General features: G+C 38.1%; 1 protein-coding gene across 1 annotated transcript in view; it reads right to left on the bottom strand.

Annotated features, from left to right (window-relative positions):
* The window catches only part of LOC124721393 (exportin-4-like), a 238,996-nt gene extending 225,845 nt beyond the window's left edge, over positions 1-13,151 (bottom strand). Inside the window, exon 1 of the mRNA XM_047246333.1 lies at positions 12,843-13,151. Coding sequence (XP_047102289.1) covers positions 12,843-12,893 — 51 coding nt within the window. The 5' untranslated portion in view covers positions 12,894-13,151. The remainder of the gene's footprint in view (positions 1-12,842) is intronic.
* Positions 13,152-19,370: the final 6,219 nt, after the last annotated feature.

Raw genomic sequence — 19,370 nt, forward strand, 5'->3', positions numbered from 1 at the left:
GTTTAGGTGGTTATGGTGTTGGACTGCCAAGTGGTCAATCCATGTTAAAACCTCTGTCATGGCTTCCCCCTCCCCTCCTCCCCCCCCCCCCCCCACTGCTTTTCGCCTTATTCAAATTTGTGTCTGTGTCATGGTGCAACATCCGCTTATCCGCTTGTGATGGCAAGGTATAAGGTACGGACTATAATGATAATTGATTCCGCACAATTACTCTATTAGCAGTCGAAAGGAAGTGGCTTTCGAACGGGAACCACAAACATTTGATGACATGGCGACAAGTCAACCGAATCCTCCACCTGAAAATGTGTCCGGTGTGTCACACATGGCATTAGTGGCAGTATGTGTGTCATATGATAGGAATTTCTTATCGACGCACCTAATCTGTATGACTGGTAAGTGAGTGAGATATGCCTCGTTGCCTGATATAGGTGTTCATATGACTGTGAATGTAATCACTCCCAAGGAAATGATGAAAACATAATAGTTTGCACACAAGCTGCTAAAAATGAATGCAACAGTTTCACATATGCGATTGCAGTCTTTCTCGGTGTATTCCAATGATGAATTCTACTCGGGTTATCAGCCGAGCGGTCACAACATTTCAATGGTCAACAATTTCACAAACACACAGTTTCTCTGTGCTCTGTCAAAACATATATTTATAATGTTTTTGGAGTCGCATTCTGTTTTGGAAGTCTTGATTCTTAAATTCCTTTGTTGTAACATAGTTCACACTTATTTATTTGTTATTTTCATTTCTGCGCTATGTCTATGTGGTATGTCACCTGCTCTCACTATTCATCACAATTACTTGCGATAGTAATGCAGTCTTACCATATGACTAATATTCTATAACCAATGTACGAGGTGTTTGAAAAAGAATTTGTAGGCGTACAACTTACGTCTTTTACAAACAGCATCGTACACAATACTTTTAGGCACTCCTAATTGCAGACTACATCCGGCCAATTATTTCTTCAGGCTTCAAACACACGAAACATAGATCTGTACAACAACATCTTCAGAGGTTCTTGGTCTACCTGGTGATATTGCTTTTAAAACACTACCAGTTTCCTTGAAAGACTTTAGCCAACGATAAATAGTTCTTGCCATAGGTGGTTCACCACCATACTGACATCTAAAATTATGTTGCACTATTATAACTGGCTCAGTTTTCACAAGCCAAATAACACATTGTGTTTTCTGTTGTGGAGTCCACATTGTTGCTGAGTTGCTCTGCACTGCACGCATGCCTGGTCTGAACTGAGGGAACAGAGGAAAAAAACAGCACTGATCTGTCTCAAGGTCAAGCAGAGCTGCCAACTGCAGAAGGGCCAAACTTGGGGAGTTGATGGATCAAACACAACAAACTAGAATAGTGTATGTCACTTTGTACAGATTCTAGGACACATTAAAACTAGGGACTTCTTTTTCAAATATACTGTATAGTATGACAACTGCCAAGACTACAGAAGGAGAACAAGAATTTCAATGACCAGAAGAACACTTCATAATGTTGTGAATAAATGAATAAATAAATGGCACAGGAGAGTTTTAAACACAACACACCTGCTTGGCAGTCCAACACTATGACCACTTACCCATGACGCCGTTGCTGTTGGCGGATGCTTTTTAATTGCACTTCTTGTTATTGGACCATTCACTGTTTCTATTTTGCTTTTTTTCCACAGTTCAGTACATGTTCTTCCTGTTTTCAGGCCTGATCTATGTTCATTTTTTGATGGGCTATCTACTGGACCCTCTTACCACTAAATCTGAGGGGGATGTAATGGGGAGTTTCCCTTTTACATGTAGTGGAGAACACATTGGAAAGACAAAAGAATGGTTCAACAAGGCATCCCAGAAGGCTGCAGAAAAGAGAAAGAAGTTGAGGGAGCAGTGACTTCTGACAGGAAGAATAAGCAGACAAAGGAACATTTTTTCTTCATCAGAAGAGAGATGAAGTGAATCCTTAGAACAGGAAAGAGAACATATCCAACCAATTTGTTAGATTAACTTGAGGCAGAGAACCACATCAAGAATTCAAGACAATTTTTCCAATGCATCAAAAATCGGAAATAGGGACTTCATAGCCCAACTTCTAGCATTATAGATAAGAATGGTAACTTGATAAATGACACAGAAAGAATTGTAGAAAGATGGAAAGAATTCTGAGAACTCTTTAGTCAACCAGATCCAGACAAGATGTTACCTGCAGACCCCATAAGGAAATTAAAGATGAAGAAGAATGGGAAGGAACTGAAGATGACGTGAAGATTGCGAGCAAAAGATTGAGAAACAACAAAGTTCCAGAGGAGAACAGAATAACAGGAGAATTAATCAAAGAGAGGCAAGGCGTTGCACTTGGAGATATATAAACTGATCCAGTTGATATGGAAGAATGAGACATTGCCAAAAGAATGGAAATTGGTCATAATATGTCTAACATACAAGGAGGGAAGTAAATGGGAAGATGGCAACTATAGAGGTATCAGCTTGCTGAATGTGACCTACAAGGTACTATCATTATCCTCAGAGAATTACAACCTTTGATAGAGAACAACATACAGGGATACAAAGCTAGCTTTTGACCAAACCAATTTACAACAGATCACATTCTCACTCTAAGAAAATTGTTTGAAAAATACTGGAACTATGATAAAGATATTTACAGTCTGTAACTTTCAACGTCCATATGACAGCACCCACAGAAATAGCCTACACAATGCACTGCATGACTTCAGAATCCCTGACAAGATAGTGAGAATCATGCAAACCTGTATGGATAGGGAAAGGGTAGCAGTGCGTTTCCATGGGAACACATCAGAAACATTTGAGACTGAGACAGGTTTCAGGGAAGGGGATGCTCTTTCATGTGTTATATTCAATGTCATCTTACAAAAAGTAATAAGGGAATGCAGGCAACAGGAGTGGGCTAGAGTACAAAGGGACAGTAATTTCAGTTGTCTTGCATATGCCAAAATATAGTACTACTAAGAGAATCAAACCACGAGTCAAAATAAAAGTACCAGAAAATGGAGAAATATGCACAGAAGGTTGGCCTAAAGGTGCAAATAGATACCATGAAGTTCAAGAGAGTTCACTAGCTAAGATACTTCATATCTTGGTTCACAAGTGGCAACAGCATATAAATGAACATCGAGGAAAGAATAACAGTGGGCAATAAATGCACTTATTCCGCTCAGGGAGAAGCTCAACTCCAAATAAATATCAGAGAACACTAAGATGAGAATATATAAAACTGTGATAAGACCAACAGCCATGTATGGTTAAGAAATCTGGAGCAAGACTAAACAAGAAAAGGAAAACTATTAATAGTTGAAAGAAGAGTAATGAGGTTTCAGATATGGCTACCAATCTTAGATATAAGAGTACGGGGGGTCGGGGGGGGGGGGGGGGGGGGGGGGGGGGGGGAAGAACAAGGAAATCTACCTCTTGATGCATCAACCAACAATCCTACAGACACTGGAGAGTAAAAAAATCCAATAGTTAGGCCATCTAGCCCATACATCAGAAGAAAGGCAGGTGAAAAAGGCACTTCAGGGGAAACCAAATACCAGACACCCCACAGGACGACTGAGGCAACACTTTGGGAAAGGATATGGCAGTCCTGAGGATGACAAAATTTGGAGGAACCAAGTACAAAACAGAAAGGAATGGAGGCAGTTTGTGGAAGCAGCGAGTGGTCTGCAGGGCCTGCGATCGCTGTATATGTATATGTATGTACCAAATCAGGTGTACTTTAAAATTATTTTCTTGTTTCAGACCTCTCTCTTCCATGCACACTTCTTCAGGTTGTATGTATTATTGTTGTTTTTGAAAGCCTTTCTTGATTACTGAACCAGACAATACTTTCTACACCCAGATCACTTTCCTAAGTCCCTTCTTCAACTAGACTGGAGAAAGTCATGTATGAAACATGTTTCATGGCTAACCCAGCTAAGAATCAAACACAGACTAGACGTATTGCCACTTGTGCCAAATGCTGTGTGTGAATCACCTCATGGGAGCAAGTAAATGGTTAATTATGTTATCAAAGCACATTAGAGATAAATCTGGTTATAAACTTGATGAACAATTTAAGCAGGTGAAAACTATAACAAAATAGTATGTGTGGATTTTATTACAGCATTAACTGAAGTCAACATTTCAAGAACATCTTATGTCAACTAATGAAACTGGATAGATAAAAAATCTACTCACCGGGCAGCAGCAGGAGAACACACGTACAAAAGGTATTACATTTTGCAAGTTTTCAGAGCCAGTGGCTCCTTTTGGCAGAACAGGTGAAAGGAAAGGAAGACGGGGCAAGGAAAATGACAGGTGAGGTTTCGGAAAACAGGCAGAGTTCGGAAAAGTTGCCCAGAACCTCGGGTCAGAGGAGACTTACGGGATGGGATGAGAGGGAAATATTGATTGCTGGGGACCGCACTGGATGAGATTTGAAAATCTGAGAGCTTAAAGGTTGAAGATTTAATATGCAAGACAGAGGTTACTGCTAAAACATTGTACACAAGTCAGTAAGAGTGAAAAATGCTAAGTGCAGTGTATGCGAAAATAGACAATCAGAAAATGAAAGATGTAGAAAACTGGACTTAACTTATGTTAATTTTTTCAGTCTCGGTATTTCTTCGTAATATCTATTCCTTTCTTTACTGCCTTTCAGTTTTTTACATCTTTCATTTTCTGATCTGTCTATTTTTCGCCATCCACCCCCCATTTCTAACCACATTCAATGCACTTAGCTTTTCTCTCTTATCAAGTCATGTAGGATGTTTCAGCAGTAATCTCTGTCTTACACACTGCACTATATTCCACCTTTAAGCTCTCAGGTTTTCAAATCTCATCTGGTGCAATCCCCTACAATCAGTCTATCCTTCTCAACCCATCCGGTAACTCTCCCCTTTTCCTAAACCGCACCAGTCCTTTTCCTTCATCCCTCCTGCTCCCTCTTAAACCCTTCTGCCAGAAGACAAAGCCACTGGCTTCAAAAGCATGCAAACTGTAGTATCTTTTATATGTGTGCCATCACTTGGTGTGTAGATTTCTTATCTATCCAATCACATGATATTTTCAAAATCTGATTATTTTTACTGATATATTAGCCCATTTGGTTAACTAATTTCATTCAATGAGTATTGAAATTGCCGATTACATTGATCCATTACTGAATCAAAGGAAAAAAGAAGTTCATACTTATCAGCAAGAACACAATTCTGAAGAAAAGTGGACAAGAAGTTATCATGCCATAAAACAAGTATGTGTTGTTTACATATACAAATGTGTGATGATGGATGATGATGATCAGAGTTAAATTTGGAGATGTGGAAACTAACAGTGACTCTCAAAACGACAATACAGGCAACTACGGGTCCTTCTACGTAGAGTGAGCAACAAGAACATGCACTCAATGACATTTGAGCCATATTGGTGTCATGCTTCATAATGCACTGTTAGCATAAGGGGTCAAAGGAAGAAAAGAATTTTGTAGAAACTTTAAAAACATTTTTACTTGAGAGAGAATTTTACCATTAGGTGAATATATTTTCTTACATTAATACAAATCAATTGTGAAATTGCTTAAATCTTTCTAAACTGATACCACGAGTGTAGTTTACTGCGCATGTGTTACACATGAAAGTTTGCCATTGATGTATTGTTTTCTCTTAAGTTCAGTAGCATAAGCACCACCACAATGCACTAAGTCTGAAATAAGAAGACTAATGAAATGTTACAAATCAAGTAGCTAACATTGGCATCAGTGTGTGTGTTCCCAGAATGAAAATTCCTTCTGGAAACAATCACCTGGCCTGTGGCTACATTTCTTTCTGCAAGGTATGCAGGAGAACCTCTTTGAAGTTTGGTGGTAGGAGGTACTGGCAAAAGTGGTAGCTGTAACAGTAGATTCTGAGTTGTGCTTGGATAACTTTACTTGCTTGCGATAAGTAAAGGTTGCAGGTTCATGTCCCAGTCCAACAGACATCTAATCTGCCAGGAAACTTCAAATCAGTATGTGTGTGTTTCTATTTGGAAATGTAATATAACAAAGATTCCATGTTTTACTAACATAACTGTTTATAGCCCCTGCACAAAGTATAAACTATTTGTACTCTCTCTGACATTATTTACTGTTTCTTTTCAAGCAAGGTAGCACAGTGTCAAGGCAGTGGACTTGCAATTATGATGAATGAGGATCACACCATAATCTGACCATCCATACTGGGGTTTTCTATAATTTCCCAAAATCATCAAGGTTGACTGACAGGATATTTCCATTTAAAAGGCCGAGGCTGACTTCTGGTCCCACTCCAGTCTAATCCAACACAAATTTCAATATATGCCTGTAAACATCCCTATAATGTATTTGATATGTCCTACACTATTAAGTTAAATGAACGAAGGGTAAATAAGTAAATTACCATTGCCAGTAATGAGTAAGGCAAACTGCAATATCCACATATTATGTGAATTGACTGACTGACTTACAAATACTGGGACATAATTAATTTAAATCTAAACATAGGGTAAACTATTAACATCATCCCCAAAATAAATACAGTGATATTTTATATAAAATAACTCCATAACAACCAAGGAAATAACTCTTGACCACTGGATGTTTGAACCAAGTTGGAAAAATGGATTTATATACATCATTAGCAATCGATTGTCTCTGACAGTTATGGCAAAAACTATGCTGGAAACATTTTAAATCTAGCTTCATACAAGTATGAAACGGAAGGGAAGGTAATACCAGGTGTCCCCATTAGTGTAATATCACAAAAATGCAGTGACCAGTAGAAGCTGGCAAATAGACTTTGCAGTGACTTAGGCGGTGGCTAATTATATACAAAAAAGGAAGCCAACATAGAAATTCACACTATACTAAAAGCCTTGTCAGTCTTACAAAATACAAATGTGATTGTAGTTGGAGTAGCACTCAGGCATGACCAGGCTGAATGGTAATGTGTAAATCAAGAGATCAAATCCACAAACAGAAAACTAAAAAAAGTATTGAAAGGCTTTCACAATTTGTGTTTTACTACAAACATACATTTTTTTTACTCAAAACATTTTTTTTTTATTTTTATATTTACTTATATATTTATTCCTTCTTACACTTACTACTTCATATCAAAAAAATCTTCTACTGAATAGAAGGAGTTGTCATTCAGAAATTCTTTTAATTTGTTTTTAAATGTTGGTTAGCTATCTGTCAGACTATTACTGCTATTCGGCAAATGACCAAAGATCTTTGTGGTAGCATAATTTACCCCTTTCTGTGTCAAAGTCAGATTTAACCCACAATAGTGAAGAGCATCCTTTTTTCTAGTGTTGTAGTTATGCACTTCGGTGTTATTTTTGAATTGGAATGGCTTATTAATAACAAATTTCATAAGTGAATATACGTGTTGCAAAGGTACTGTGAATATCCCAAGTCCTTTATGTAAATGTTTGCAAGGTGATCTTGGGTGGGCTCTACCTATTATTCTGATTACATGCTTTTGTGCAATGAATACTTTTTTCTCTTAATGATGAATTACCCCAAAATATGATGTCATATGAAAGCAGCAAATGAAAATTGGTGTAGTAGGCTAAATTACTGACATGTTCATCACCAAAATTTGCAACAACCTTAATAGCATAAGTAGCTGAAACTAACCGTTTCAGCAGATCATCAATGTGTTTCTTCCAATTCAATTTCTCATCAATGCACACACCCAAAAATTTTGATTATTCTGTCTTAGCAACAAACTTCTGTTCATAGTCTCTATCGAACAATGGTGTTATGTCATTTTCTATACAGAACTGTATTCACTGTGTTTTCTCAAAATTTAGTGAGAGTCCATTTGCAGAGAATTTCTGAATGACATTATTTACAGTTCCTCAGCTGATTCTTGTGTGTTGGGTGTGATTACTATACATGCATCATCAGCAAAAAGAACTAGCTTTGCATCCTCATGAATATAGGGTGGCAAATCATATATACATTAAGAACAATAAAGGACTCAAGACTGAACCCTGTAAGACACCATTCTTGATGCCTCCCCAGTTATACCTCATCTGCTGATTTTTGCAGACTATTTGTACTGTTAATTTCAGCCGTCTGCATTCTTCCAGTTAAATGTGAATTAACCAATTTGTGCACTGTCCCACTCAATCCACAATACTTAAGCTTACCTAGAAGAATTTAACGATTCATGCAGTCAAAAGCCTTTGCGAGATAACAAAATATCCCAGTGGGTGATGTTTGATTATTCAATGCATTTAATATTTGGTAAGTGAAAGCATACATAGCATTTTCTGTTGAAAAGCCATTCTGAAAAGCAAATTGGCCTTTTGTTAGTACTTCATTTTTACAAATATGTGATGCTACTCTTGAGTACATTATTTTTTCAAGAATTTTCGATAATGCTTTCAGAAGTGAGATTGGGTGGTAGTTGTTAACATCAGACCTATCCCCTTTTTTATGCAATGGTTTAACAATAGCGTATTTCAGTCTGCACTGTTTCAGTGAGCTACAACATATGTGGCTGAGTATCCTACTTATCTGTCGGGAATAAGTTTTCGTACTCTTTTGGAAATGCCATCAATTCCATGTGAGTTTTTACTTTTGAGTGAATTTATTATTTTCCTAATTTCAGTAGGAGAGGTGGGATTAACTTCAATTTTATCAAATTGCATAGGTATTGCTTCTTCTATATACTACCTTGCATTTTCTAATGAATAGTTGGAGCCTATTTTCTCTACAACACTTAAAAATGATTATTAAAAATGTTTTCTACTTCTGACTTTTTGTTAACAAACGACTCATTGACAATGATGGAAACAAAATCTTCCTGTCCTCTCAGTTACCCTGTTTCCCTTTTAATAATATTCCAAATTGTTTTAATTTTATTACCAGATGTGCTAATCTCAGACATAATGCACATACTTCTGGACTTTTTTAATAACTTTTCTGAATACAGTGAAGTAGTTTTTATAAATTTTCTCTGTTTCTGGATCATTACTCCTCCTAGCTACAAGATATGTTTCCCTTTTCTGTTTACAAGATATGTCTACCTCTTTACTAAGCCACAGCTTTTTAGATTATTTTTTACAATTATATTTCACTGTTTTCTTTGGGAAACTATTTTCAAATATACTCACAAAGGTATCATAAAATATGTTAAATTTTAAATCAGCATCAGGTTCCCTGTACACCTCATTCCAATCAAACTGTTCCAAGCTTTCCCTAATATTTTCAATTGTTAAATTGTTAATTAACTGCCCTACTTCAAAAAATTGCTCTGAGTACTATGGGACTTAACATCTGAGGTCATCGGACCCCTAGAACTTAGAACTACTTAATCCTAAGCAACCTAAAGACATCACACACATCCATGCATATGGTCGCACAGTTCCAGACTGAAGCGCCTACAACCGCTCGACCACACCGGCCGGCTTGCCCTACTTCAGAGGACTGTTTTGCATTACTGTATGGAGCTATGGTATATACTATACCTATCTGTGCATCATGATCAGACAGACCATTCTTAACAGGAAAAGTTTCTATTTGATTAAATTTCTCTTTCTCAGGAAAGCAGCACATTACCTATGTGCTGCTTTCCTGTACCACATGAGTAGAAAAATCAACAAATGACATGAAATTGAAAGAACCAAGTAATACTTCAAGGTCAAGCTTTCTATCAGACTCTTCCAGAAAATCTACATTGAAATCCCCACTAACAATAATTTGCTCCCTTGTGTCAGGTAGCACAACAAATAATACAAGTTTTTCAAAAGAGCTGAAAAATTCCCAACAGGGACATACAGACAGCTACAATTATAAAAGTGCCATTATTTAGTTTCTGCTCATACGCACATGCTGTAATATGTTTCTCTACACAATTTTTTTTTTTTTTTAGTTTTTAAATTTTTCAGACCAGGACAGATTTTAATATATATGACAACTCTTCCTATGTCCATGGTGTGTCTACTAACATGTGCTGAAAGCTTATATCCACCTATATTTACCTCTTCCATATATGATGTTCAGACAGGCATAGTACATCTACCCCACCCACAGTTTCTAAATCTTCTAAACAATCAAGAAGCTCATCTTCTTTGTTTTTTAATCCCCTGATATTCTGATGCAATATACTATCATTATTTTTCACTGGGCTTTTATGAGAATCTTATGACATCTTAACATATATAATACCTGCCTCTCTGAGCTTCTCATTAAGCTCATTGGACACTGATCGTAGCCTAAGAAAAGAGGTACTCCCATGAGTTTCAGTACCCCGTCCCCCTTAAAGATTTTACTGTCATCCCAGCCCATTTACCCTTCCCTTTCCAACTGAGATGCAGCTCATGTCTTGTAAAGTCCCACCTATCATACCATCAACAGGAACCAAACCTATGCCTGACAAAGTAGCTGCACGAAGCAGGTGATCTAGATCCATATAGACCCTCCTGACAGAGCTATTCAATTGGGGCCTCTTCCTCAGCTGACTGGGGTAACAAAGCAAATCTGTTGTTTGTGCCAATGATGGCAACTGGTAAAGAACTAATGGCCACAAGGATTCATGAGTCACTGAAATCAAACAGGAAAGTGAACAAAACATCAATGGAACTGAAATGGAAAGATACGGCAGTAAAACAGAATCCATAAAAGTAAATAATATATCTGCAGATAATAAAATTATGCAAGAAAAAAAATCATAAGCAAGAGATCAATGCAAAAGTTAAAAGGAGTACTGAATGAAAATAATCCAGCAGAAAGCATAGCAGAAAAGAAGACATCCTATAAGCAGAAAGACCAATTTGCAGAAATAAGAACACGAATAACTCAAGCTCAGGAAGTGGGAATGCCAACAGGTGGTATATGGAAGTCAACCAGAAGAAAGATACACTGCTGAAGGCCCAGGATTTCTGGTGGGATAAGATTCTATTTCACAAGTGAAGCAGTTAATAAAGTGACCCAACAAACAGAAGAACATATGAACCTATATGAGACTATCATAACACATACTGTCACAATGTACTAGGATTAAAGAGATTAAAGACATTAACGGATCTTACAACTTCAAGTATAGAGAGAAACAGCTCCCAGAGAAATATAGACAGAGACAAACTAATTATTTTTCTACAACATATGCTGCATTAGAGATAAGCATTTAGTATTAGAACATTTGTCTAACATTTAGCGTGTCAGTATTATAGGTGTATCTGAGCACTGGTTAACCCAAAATCAAGTAAATATATTTGTTTCTTAAGGATATGTCGTTGCAGCCATGATGTGTAGAAAACAGAGAAAGAATGGTGGGGGTTGGAATTTTTGTCAAAGAAAGAGTAAATTTTTCCATAATTGATTTACCTACATATTGCTCAGAACTGGATGGGGTGTTTAGTCATGTAAAATTAGAGAAAGAAAATGTAGTTGTAATTAAGTCAGTATAGGCCTCCAGACTGAGATGTAAATATGTTTATGAACAACATAAGTTATTATATAAAAAAAAAAAATCTTGAAGATTGAGTCAAGAATTGCTGTCTGTAGTGATTTTAACATAGAAATGACAAACACGGGGGGAGATGGGGGTGCAAGTCACAAGGACATTTCTGAATATGTTAAGATCAGTGGACCTATATTGTACAAATAACTGTGCTACACAAAAGAAAATGCCTGCAAAGGCAATATTATTGTGAATTTCCGTAGGGAAGACACTACAGCCAGACTTGCAGGAGTAGGCCTGACAGATCATGAGCCTTTACTTCTAATACTATAAAAGGGGCAACCGATTAAAATTGAAGATCACAAAGTGATACTGGTAAGAGGACAAAAGGAAGAGTACATAAGAGTGTTTAAGAGACTAGGAAGTGCAAACTGCGACTTTGTATATAACTGTCAACAAGGGAAAAGGGCAGCTGATATGGCTTTTGATAACTTATTAAGGAAATAGATATTCTCGTTCACCAGTAATAAAAATTAGAACTCCAAGTATGGCGAAAAATAAAAGGCTGAAGTGGTTTTCTGAAGAAATAAGAGAAAACACGGTCATATTGTACCAGATGCATAAACGAGGCACAGAGAGAACAATTATAGGTCACGTTTTAAATGAAAAAAAAATCTAAGCTCCTTCTGGGAACAAAACTAGCATTGAAAACTATATAGAAAAGGGTTCCCGATACATGCAAGGTACCATGGCAAATAATAAAAGAAGTGGTCACACCAAAATACATGCAAGCAGTTTTGCTCGATCCTGAGGAATTAAATCTCTACTTTTTAAACTCGGTTAACGAAATAGGGGAAAAAATAATACAGCAAGTTCATTTGCAGTTTATGGACACTATATCTTGGAAATTTTCTTGTAGTATAGTTTAGTTTATTGACACACGATTATTTCATGATTAGGAATGTATTATTACATCCTGTAGTATAATTCGATTTCGATGGCTATTTCGTTGTAAAATGACCAATGGTGAATAAAAATTACTGATTCTTGGAGGCCTATAACTAAAGTGTCAAGTATCTTCTCCCTATGTGGCCGTACTATGATATAAAATATTCCACCTTCGAAACATTTTATGTACTTGTTCTGTGCACAACAAGCGACCGTGGGACCAGAAATAATACAATCGTAATTCACTGCACTTCCATGAACAAAGAAACAATAATAGGCAAGATTCGTATAATGGTTTATAATAGAGAAAACGATTCTATACACTAACACTGCGATTATTATACGCAGATTGAATAATTGGAAACATTAAAACTGTATATTTGGAGGTCTGCGAAGTTTTATTACGACGCATGGTTTTACCGCAGCCAAACTCACCAGGAGTACCCGTGATGCTTCCTCGAGTTGTCCAACAATATTTTCACCCATTGTCGCGAACTGGATCCAGCGACGGGGAAAAAACGGAGAATGGATAAAAAGGAGATGACAGCCGCAAACGAATAAACGAAATTACATTCTCAAAAAGACGGATGTTGTTGTTTTCTTCCGCAAATTTTGATTTTTATCGAAAACACAACTGTGAGGCTTACTTAACAAATATTTCCGAATTCATTACAGAAATTCTCGGATCATCCACACGACAGGTAACAAGGCGTCCCCACTTAGTTGACCAAACACTTCTGCCAAAACAACGCCACAGCAACGAACTATTGTCAATCGAGAATCGATTACACCCAAGTCTCTCTTTGAGTTTCCAAACAATAGCGGTTGTCAAAAAGTGTTGAGCACCTGAAGTAAAAAGCAAAATTAAAAGATAAGAAAATATCAAACGTAAGTTCTTAATAATACTGTAAATTCACCTGAATTAATATTAGAAAATAAATAATTCCGCACATTAAAGGCATGTCACGTCTAACGCTGGCTTTCTAAGAGTCGATATTATTTCCTATACACAAGGACAAATCCATCGGCTCTATGCCATACCAAGATCATAAGGTAATCTGGTGCCGACTGTCCCACACGGACAATGTTCCGTGTTCAATCTGGGCAAGTCTTAACTTGCTGCTAGTTGTAGTATATTTTGTAGCTCGACATGCTGCTGAAAGAGCATTCAAGGATCAAAGAACAATACGGTGTTGGTATATCGAGACAGTTTGGCGTAATTGCAAAACATCAGTCTCATAAAACGCAACAGATGTCCTTCAGTGTGAATGCCAAGAGAGTAATAAATATAATAATTCCCTTTTCCTGTCCACGCTTTAAGACACATGCGAACTCTTATAAAATATGTCATAATAGTACGTCTAATTCTCATACAGTGCCCTGTATCGAGTAATACATCGTCACTCGGATGAACATTCGTTAGTGGATAACCGATCAGTTTCCATTTCCTTATCTCAGCGGGATAAAACTTTATATCAGTTGTTATATTCCTGGAAGACTTCAATAATGACAAAATTATACGTATTTTTTCGTGGTGAACACATTAATATAGCGAATAAATCAACATTAAAATGTTACAGTTGGTGTCAGCTGTGATAACAGAATCAACAGCAATTAACATGGGCCGGCCGAAGTGGCCGTGCGGTTAAAGGCGCTGCAGTCTGGAACCGCAAGACCGCTACGGTCGCAGGTTCGAATCCTGCCTCGGGCATGGATGTTTGTGATGTCCTTAGGTTAGTTAGGTTTAACTAGTTCTAAGTTCTAGGGGACTAATGACCTCAGAAGTTGAGTCCCATAGTGCTCAGAGCCATTTGAACCATTTTTTTTATTAACATGGCAACATCCAACAGCGCAACAGAAAAGTAGAACAATATCTGACTGATTTACAAACAAGCATATAAATATATTATATTCACAAAAAATAAGATATTTTGTGTACATTTTGATGCATTCCATGTTGCAACGAAATATCGCCAACATGAGCAATCAAACATGTAAGTCATTAACTTTCTACTGAGGAAAAGTCATACTTGTGTTTTCAGAATCATTCCATAACTATGAATGTTCTCATTTAAATCACAATAAAAGTTATTCCATATGTAAAGCCTCTCGAGCTCACATGGCTGAACTGTTATGATGTTGGCGAAGGAAGAGGACCACTTGGAAGTTGGAGGGAAGTAAGAGAAAAAAGAACATTTCGGGACATCAAGCGAGAAAGAGAGACTCTGGTTCTCTGCCATCGAAGTGTATGGCAGACTGGTATGTTTTCTTTTATATAGAGACATTTCGGATCGGATAGCTTATCTGATCTTGGTTATGGTCATCTAAGAATGTGGGTGACGGAGCTTATGTACTAAATGCACGACTTATCTTGTATTTAGTGGGGATTCTGTCATCTTTCGTGTCTCACTAGATAATTTGAGGTCTTTTGATAAGTTTGAATACTTAACTTTATTGACGTATAAAACTGCTTGTAGACCACAGAGTTAGTCCCACTTCATATCACCGACCTACACCTTTGTATCCCACTAGACATTCTCTATTTCTACAGTAACTTTGATGTCTCTGTTGGGTGCTAAACCGACATGAACACACTTCAATTCTTTGGTGGTCAATTGATAAGTGGTGCAGAACAACGGCACTTTGTATCGATTTAGCTGTGGATCGATTAGTGGTGCAGGTATTGGACATAGCAAGAGGTCAAAGTCTGGAAACTATTCCGTGACCTGTTCTGACATGTCAGACACTGCATCATAGAGTTTGTCTGTGTGTTGACTTAGTGGTGTCAGTGATGGATGTAGTGGAATCTCAGTCTGGAAACAGCTCTCCATGCTGACTTGATTTCCAATACAGTGTGTCAGGCTCTGCATCAGGTAGATAATCTCAATTCTGACTTGATTTCTGCTGCTGCTATGTCTACTTAAATGTATTGGGCACTGCATCAGACATGTGAGGGAGCTGTTGAACTGGGGGAGAAATAAAAGAAAACCGTGACAAACACACATGCAGACATACACACACAATGAGTAATGAACATTAAGACAGAGGAATAGTTTTGTACTTAAAAGTCATTTTTTATGTGGAGATGGTACGTCTCTGGTGACCTTTCATGATGATGATCACAAGAACACTGCAAGCTGCACCCATATCCCCACAGTCAATCTCTCAGACTGCCAGCTTGGATTTTGTTGTTATTGATGATATCATGGATCGCCATCTTGGGCTGCCGTCTTGATTCTACACTTATAACCCTGCAGACTGTTCCAGTTCCATCAGAACTGCTGTCCTGTATTGGTCACCAAACAGACTGCATTAAGGTCAGTCAACTTCTTGACAATTTTGGAGGGTATTTTTGTACAATTTTTATCTGAAAATGTAGATGTGCAAGATGAAATGTTATGTAGTGTAGGGGTCGGCCAGTCCCAGGCTGGAGCCCATTCTGTTTCATCAAGATGGAGGTTGAGGAGCCTGTGTGATGTTCTTAGATACAATAAAACAATATTAAATATTACTTCTTTCATTCCTCAGAATATATCTTGTTACATGTCTTCTGCAGCAGCTCGTGGCTTCATAAACCAGAATGGATTCTGCTGAATCTAGAGAAAGACATATGGCTGCTGAAGATCGTTGCATCAGCAATGATGGTAGGGCAGTGAATCTGAATGTAGTGGGTTGACCGCTAGTTCAGAAGGCACTTTCCATCAACTAGTCTACCATGGATGAAGCTGTAACTACAGTGGTGTGTGTTTGGCTCACCCATCATCCTGAGATTACTCAGCCTCTCTCAGGACACTGTCTGTGTTGTGCTGTGATATGGACCTCGATGTCAGATGCCAAGATGTCATATTGAATACTGAGAGTGGCTCGCCAGTCTGGCAGTCTGTCTGACCTGAAAGATGCTGAAGTTTCAGAGCATTTGGTGCCGGGAACTGGAACAGTGTTGGTAGACTTGTTGACTACCCTCAATCACAGCTTCAGTACTGGATGCTGGTTCGCTATCCATCCATGGCTACGGATTGGTTATCATCAGATAGGTAGTAAGAGTATGACCAATACTGGAACAATGTCACACAAGTTGTTACAGTATAATAATCAGAGAATAGAGTGTGAATGACATGACTACCATCAATACTACTTACTGTCTGCCTCTAGGCTAGCTAGGTGGAGTATTTATAGCTTCGAAGAGCGGCCTGTACAACCTCATTTGTAAAACTGAATTGGTCTTGCTCATTACGAGCCATCAGCAGTCTTCCGTTTCGCTGTATTGGCTTAATTAATTTGTTTCAGAATCATTACTGCTTCATCAAACCACTGGTAGGTGTTATTGCGTCCTTCCTATTATGTCTTACATAATGTCATTGGAGTAATGGAGTCAGGATCGAAGTCCAAACTTCGTTCAAAATATTTCAAAGTAGCCTTCATAAAATCAAGCCCCTCATGATATTGAATAACTCTAAGCTTGACGATTTTCGGAACTATTTTATTACTGTTGAACATAATCCAATGTGCTACCGTCCAGCAGACTTGTGGAGTTTCCGCAAGACCATACAAATGGCCATTTCACATCACACCTCCTGACACCCACTATCATGACCAGCAGAAAGACCTCTTGTGCAAGTGCCGTTACTGATGAACCATACAATCATTTGTCGGAATATGATTTAGAAATCCTTTGTGAGCATGTATGCTTACTAAGATGTTGCACTACCCCACCAGTCAATTACGAGAACGTTTCACATATCACACACATCTCCAAATTCCCCATATGTCACCATTTAGAAATTCATTGGAAATCTTATATGTCTTAAGTATAACATAAAACAGTAACAGTGTATGTGAGAGATCACCTAAATATGCAGTGCTAGGCTGGATAATGGATCGAATTCTGTTAATAGGAATGTTGGCTAGTTTTTAACCTTTCATCTACATTGGTACCAAATGTCCATCACACCGAGGCATACTTACACTGAAAATTAGTGTTAGTTAATAAATAACACTGTTACATATTAGCAGAGTGTGTCGGCATTGTGGTACAGCTGGTTGAGAATCCATGGTTATGAAACTGCTACAACAGATAGTTGGGAACTTATTCGAATATATACAGTATGAATCTGCTGCTACCACCTCACTGAATTCACTATGAGACCTTCTGTATGAATCTACTGAAGCTTCTGCTATTACAACCACTACTACTCTATTAACTAAAACATCATTCCACATGTCTGTATGATGTATTATAGCATATTTTCTTGAACACTGGTTTGTGATGTAGTGAGGTATGGTATGTTTGTGTTTTGTTGATGAAATATGTGGTGTATGTGTTGTAAGAGGTATGTGTCTGTTCTGTGCAGTGAATGTGCTGTGAGGTGTGTGTTGTATGGCATGTGTGATGTTTTGTATGAGTTCTCTGTAGTATGTGGTGTGATATGCATTGTGTGTGGTGTGGAATGGTGTAATGTACTGTGTGGGCTACAGTGAATGTGTCTCTCTCACACACACACACACACACACACACACACACACACACACACACACACACACACACACAAACATTCATACATGGTGTGGTGTATGGTGTGTGTGATTGTATGGTGTGTGGTGGGTGTTGTGTGCTGCGTGTGAGGTGTGTTTTGCGGTGTTTGGTGCATGGTGAGTGTGGTGTGCAATGTGTAATACGTATGGTGGCTGTTGTATGTGCTTTGTGAGGTATGTTGGGTGTGTGATGTGTAGTTTCTGGTGTGTGTCATGTGCGATGTGTGTGGTGCAGCTTGGAGTGTGTTGTCTGACATAGGTTGTGGTGTTTGATAAGGGGTGTGTTGCATGTGTACTGTGTGTGGTGTGGTGTGGCATCATGTATGCTGTAGTTTGTGGGGTGTTTGGAGAGTGACATCTGGTGTAGTGAGTCATGCGTTGTGATTTGTGGTATGTGAGGTGAGGTGTGATGTGTGTGTGATGGTATAGACTTGCACACTGCTTCTGCTAAGTCTCAAACCCAGAAAAGCGACGACGCATACTCGCATACAATGATTTGCGGAGTATTTCTTGTATCAGTGCTAGTTGGTCACTTTCCTGTTCCACTCGCAAATGGAGCAATGCGAAAACGGTTTTGTGTCTCTGTAGATTAAGTGTTCTTTGTCAAGTAACTTTAAAGCATTCAAGTATCTTGAAACTGTGAGACTTGCACTCCACCATATGGATTGCTATGGGAAGACTCAATCTATGGCGAACATATCTTAAACTGATCATCGGTTACATTTTCAAGTAAGTGTTGGAACGTAAAGTGACTTTTCTTTACTTCTGATGAATGGTAAGTACAGTTCCAAGATGTTTACCACAGGAGTAAAATATAGAATTCATGTGGGATTTACGACTGGATTGAAGAGTTTCTAGCAAATAGCATAGTGGTGGGTACTAATGTCACTGACTTAGGCACTATATTCGCTATTTTCAAAGTAAAACTCTAAGTTGTCAGTACAATATTCGTTAAAGCACAAGACTAAATATGAAACGTGACTTTACACTTCTTTAGGTACAAATTTCATTGATTTAGGTACTATGTTCGCTATTTTCAACGCGAAATTCAGCGTTGTCTATACAACAAAATCTTGATCTTACCCATGCTCCGCTATGGAAATGTTGCATGGATCTCCCCCCCTCCAAAGTTCTAATAGTCCCTCCAAATCCCCAAACGCCATGCACTCTGTCTTTCTTTTGCACATTTGTTTACCTTTTCCCACATGGATCCTGTGCCACCTTATCAAATTCTCACACCTCATCACCCACACTGGACAGCTCCGTATCTCGTAAACTATCTGTAAACTAGATTCCAAAAACCCCATTGTCTTGTCTCTGATCACCAACCCTGGTATGCTCCTGCACCTTCAGAAACATATCCACCCATACCAACACCTACACATACTCCAGACTCAACACAACTTCAACGAAACCCCTTTCCGAGACAAT

The sequence above is a fragment of the Schistocerca piceifrons genome, chromosome X (assembly GCF_021461385.2).
Source record: "Schistocerca piceifrons isolate TAMUIC-IGC-003096 chromosome X, iqSchPice1.1, whole genome shotgun sequence".
Taxonomy (NCBI): domain Eukaryota; kingdom Metazoa; phylum Arthropoda; class Insecta; order Orthoptera; family Acrididae; genus Schistocerca; species Schistocerca piceifrons.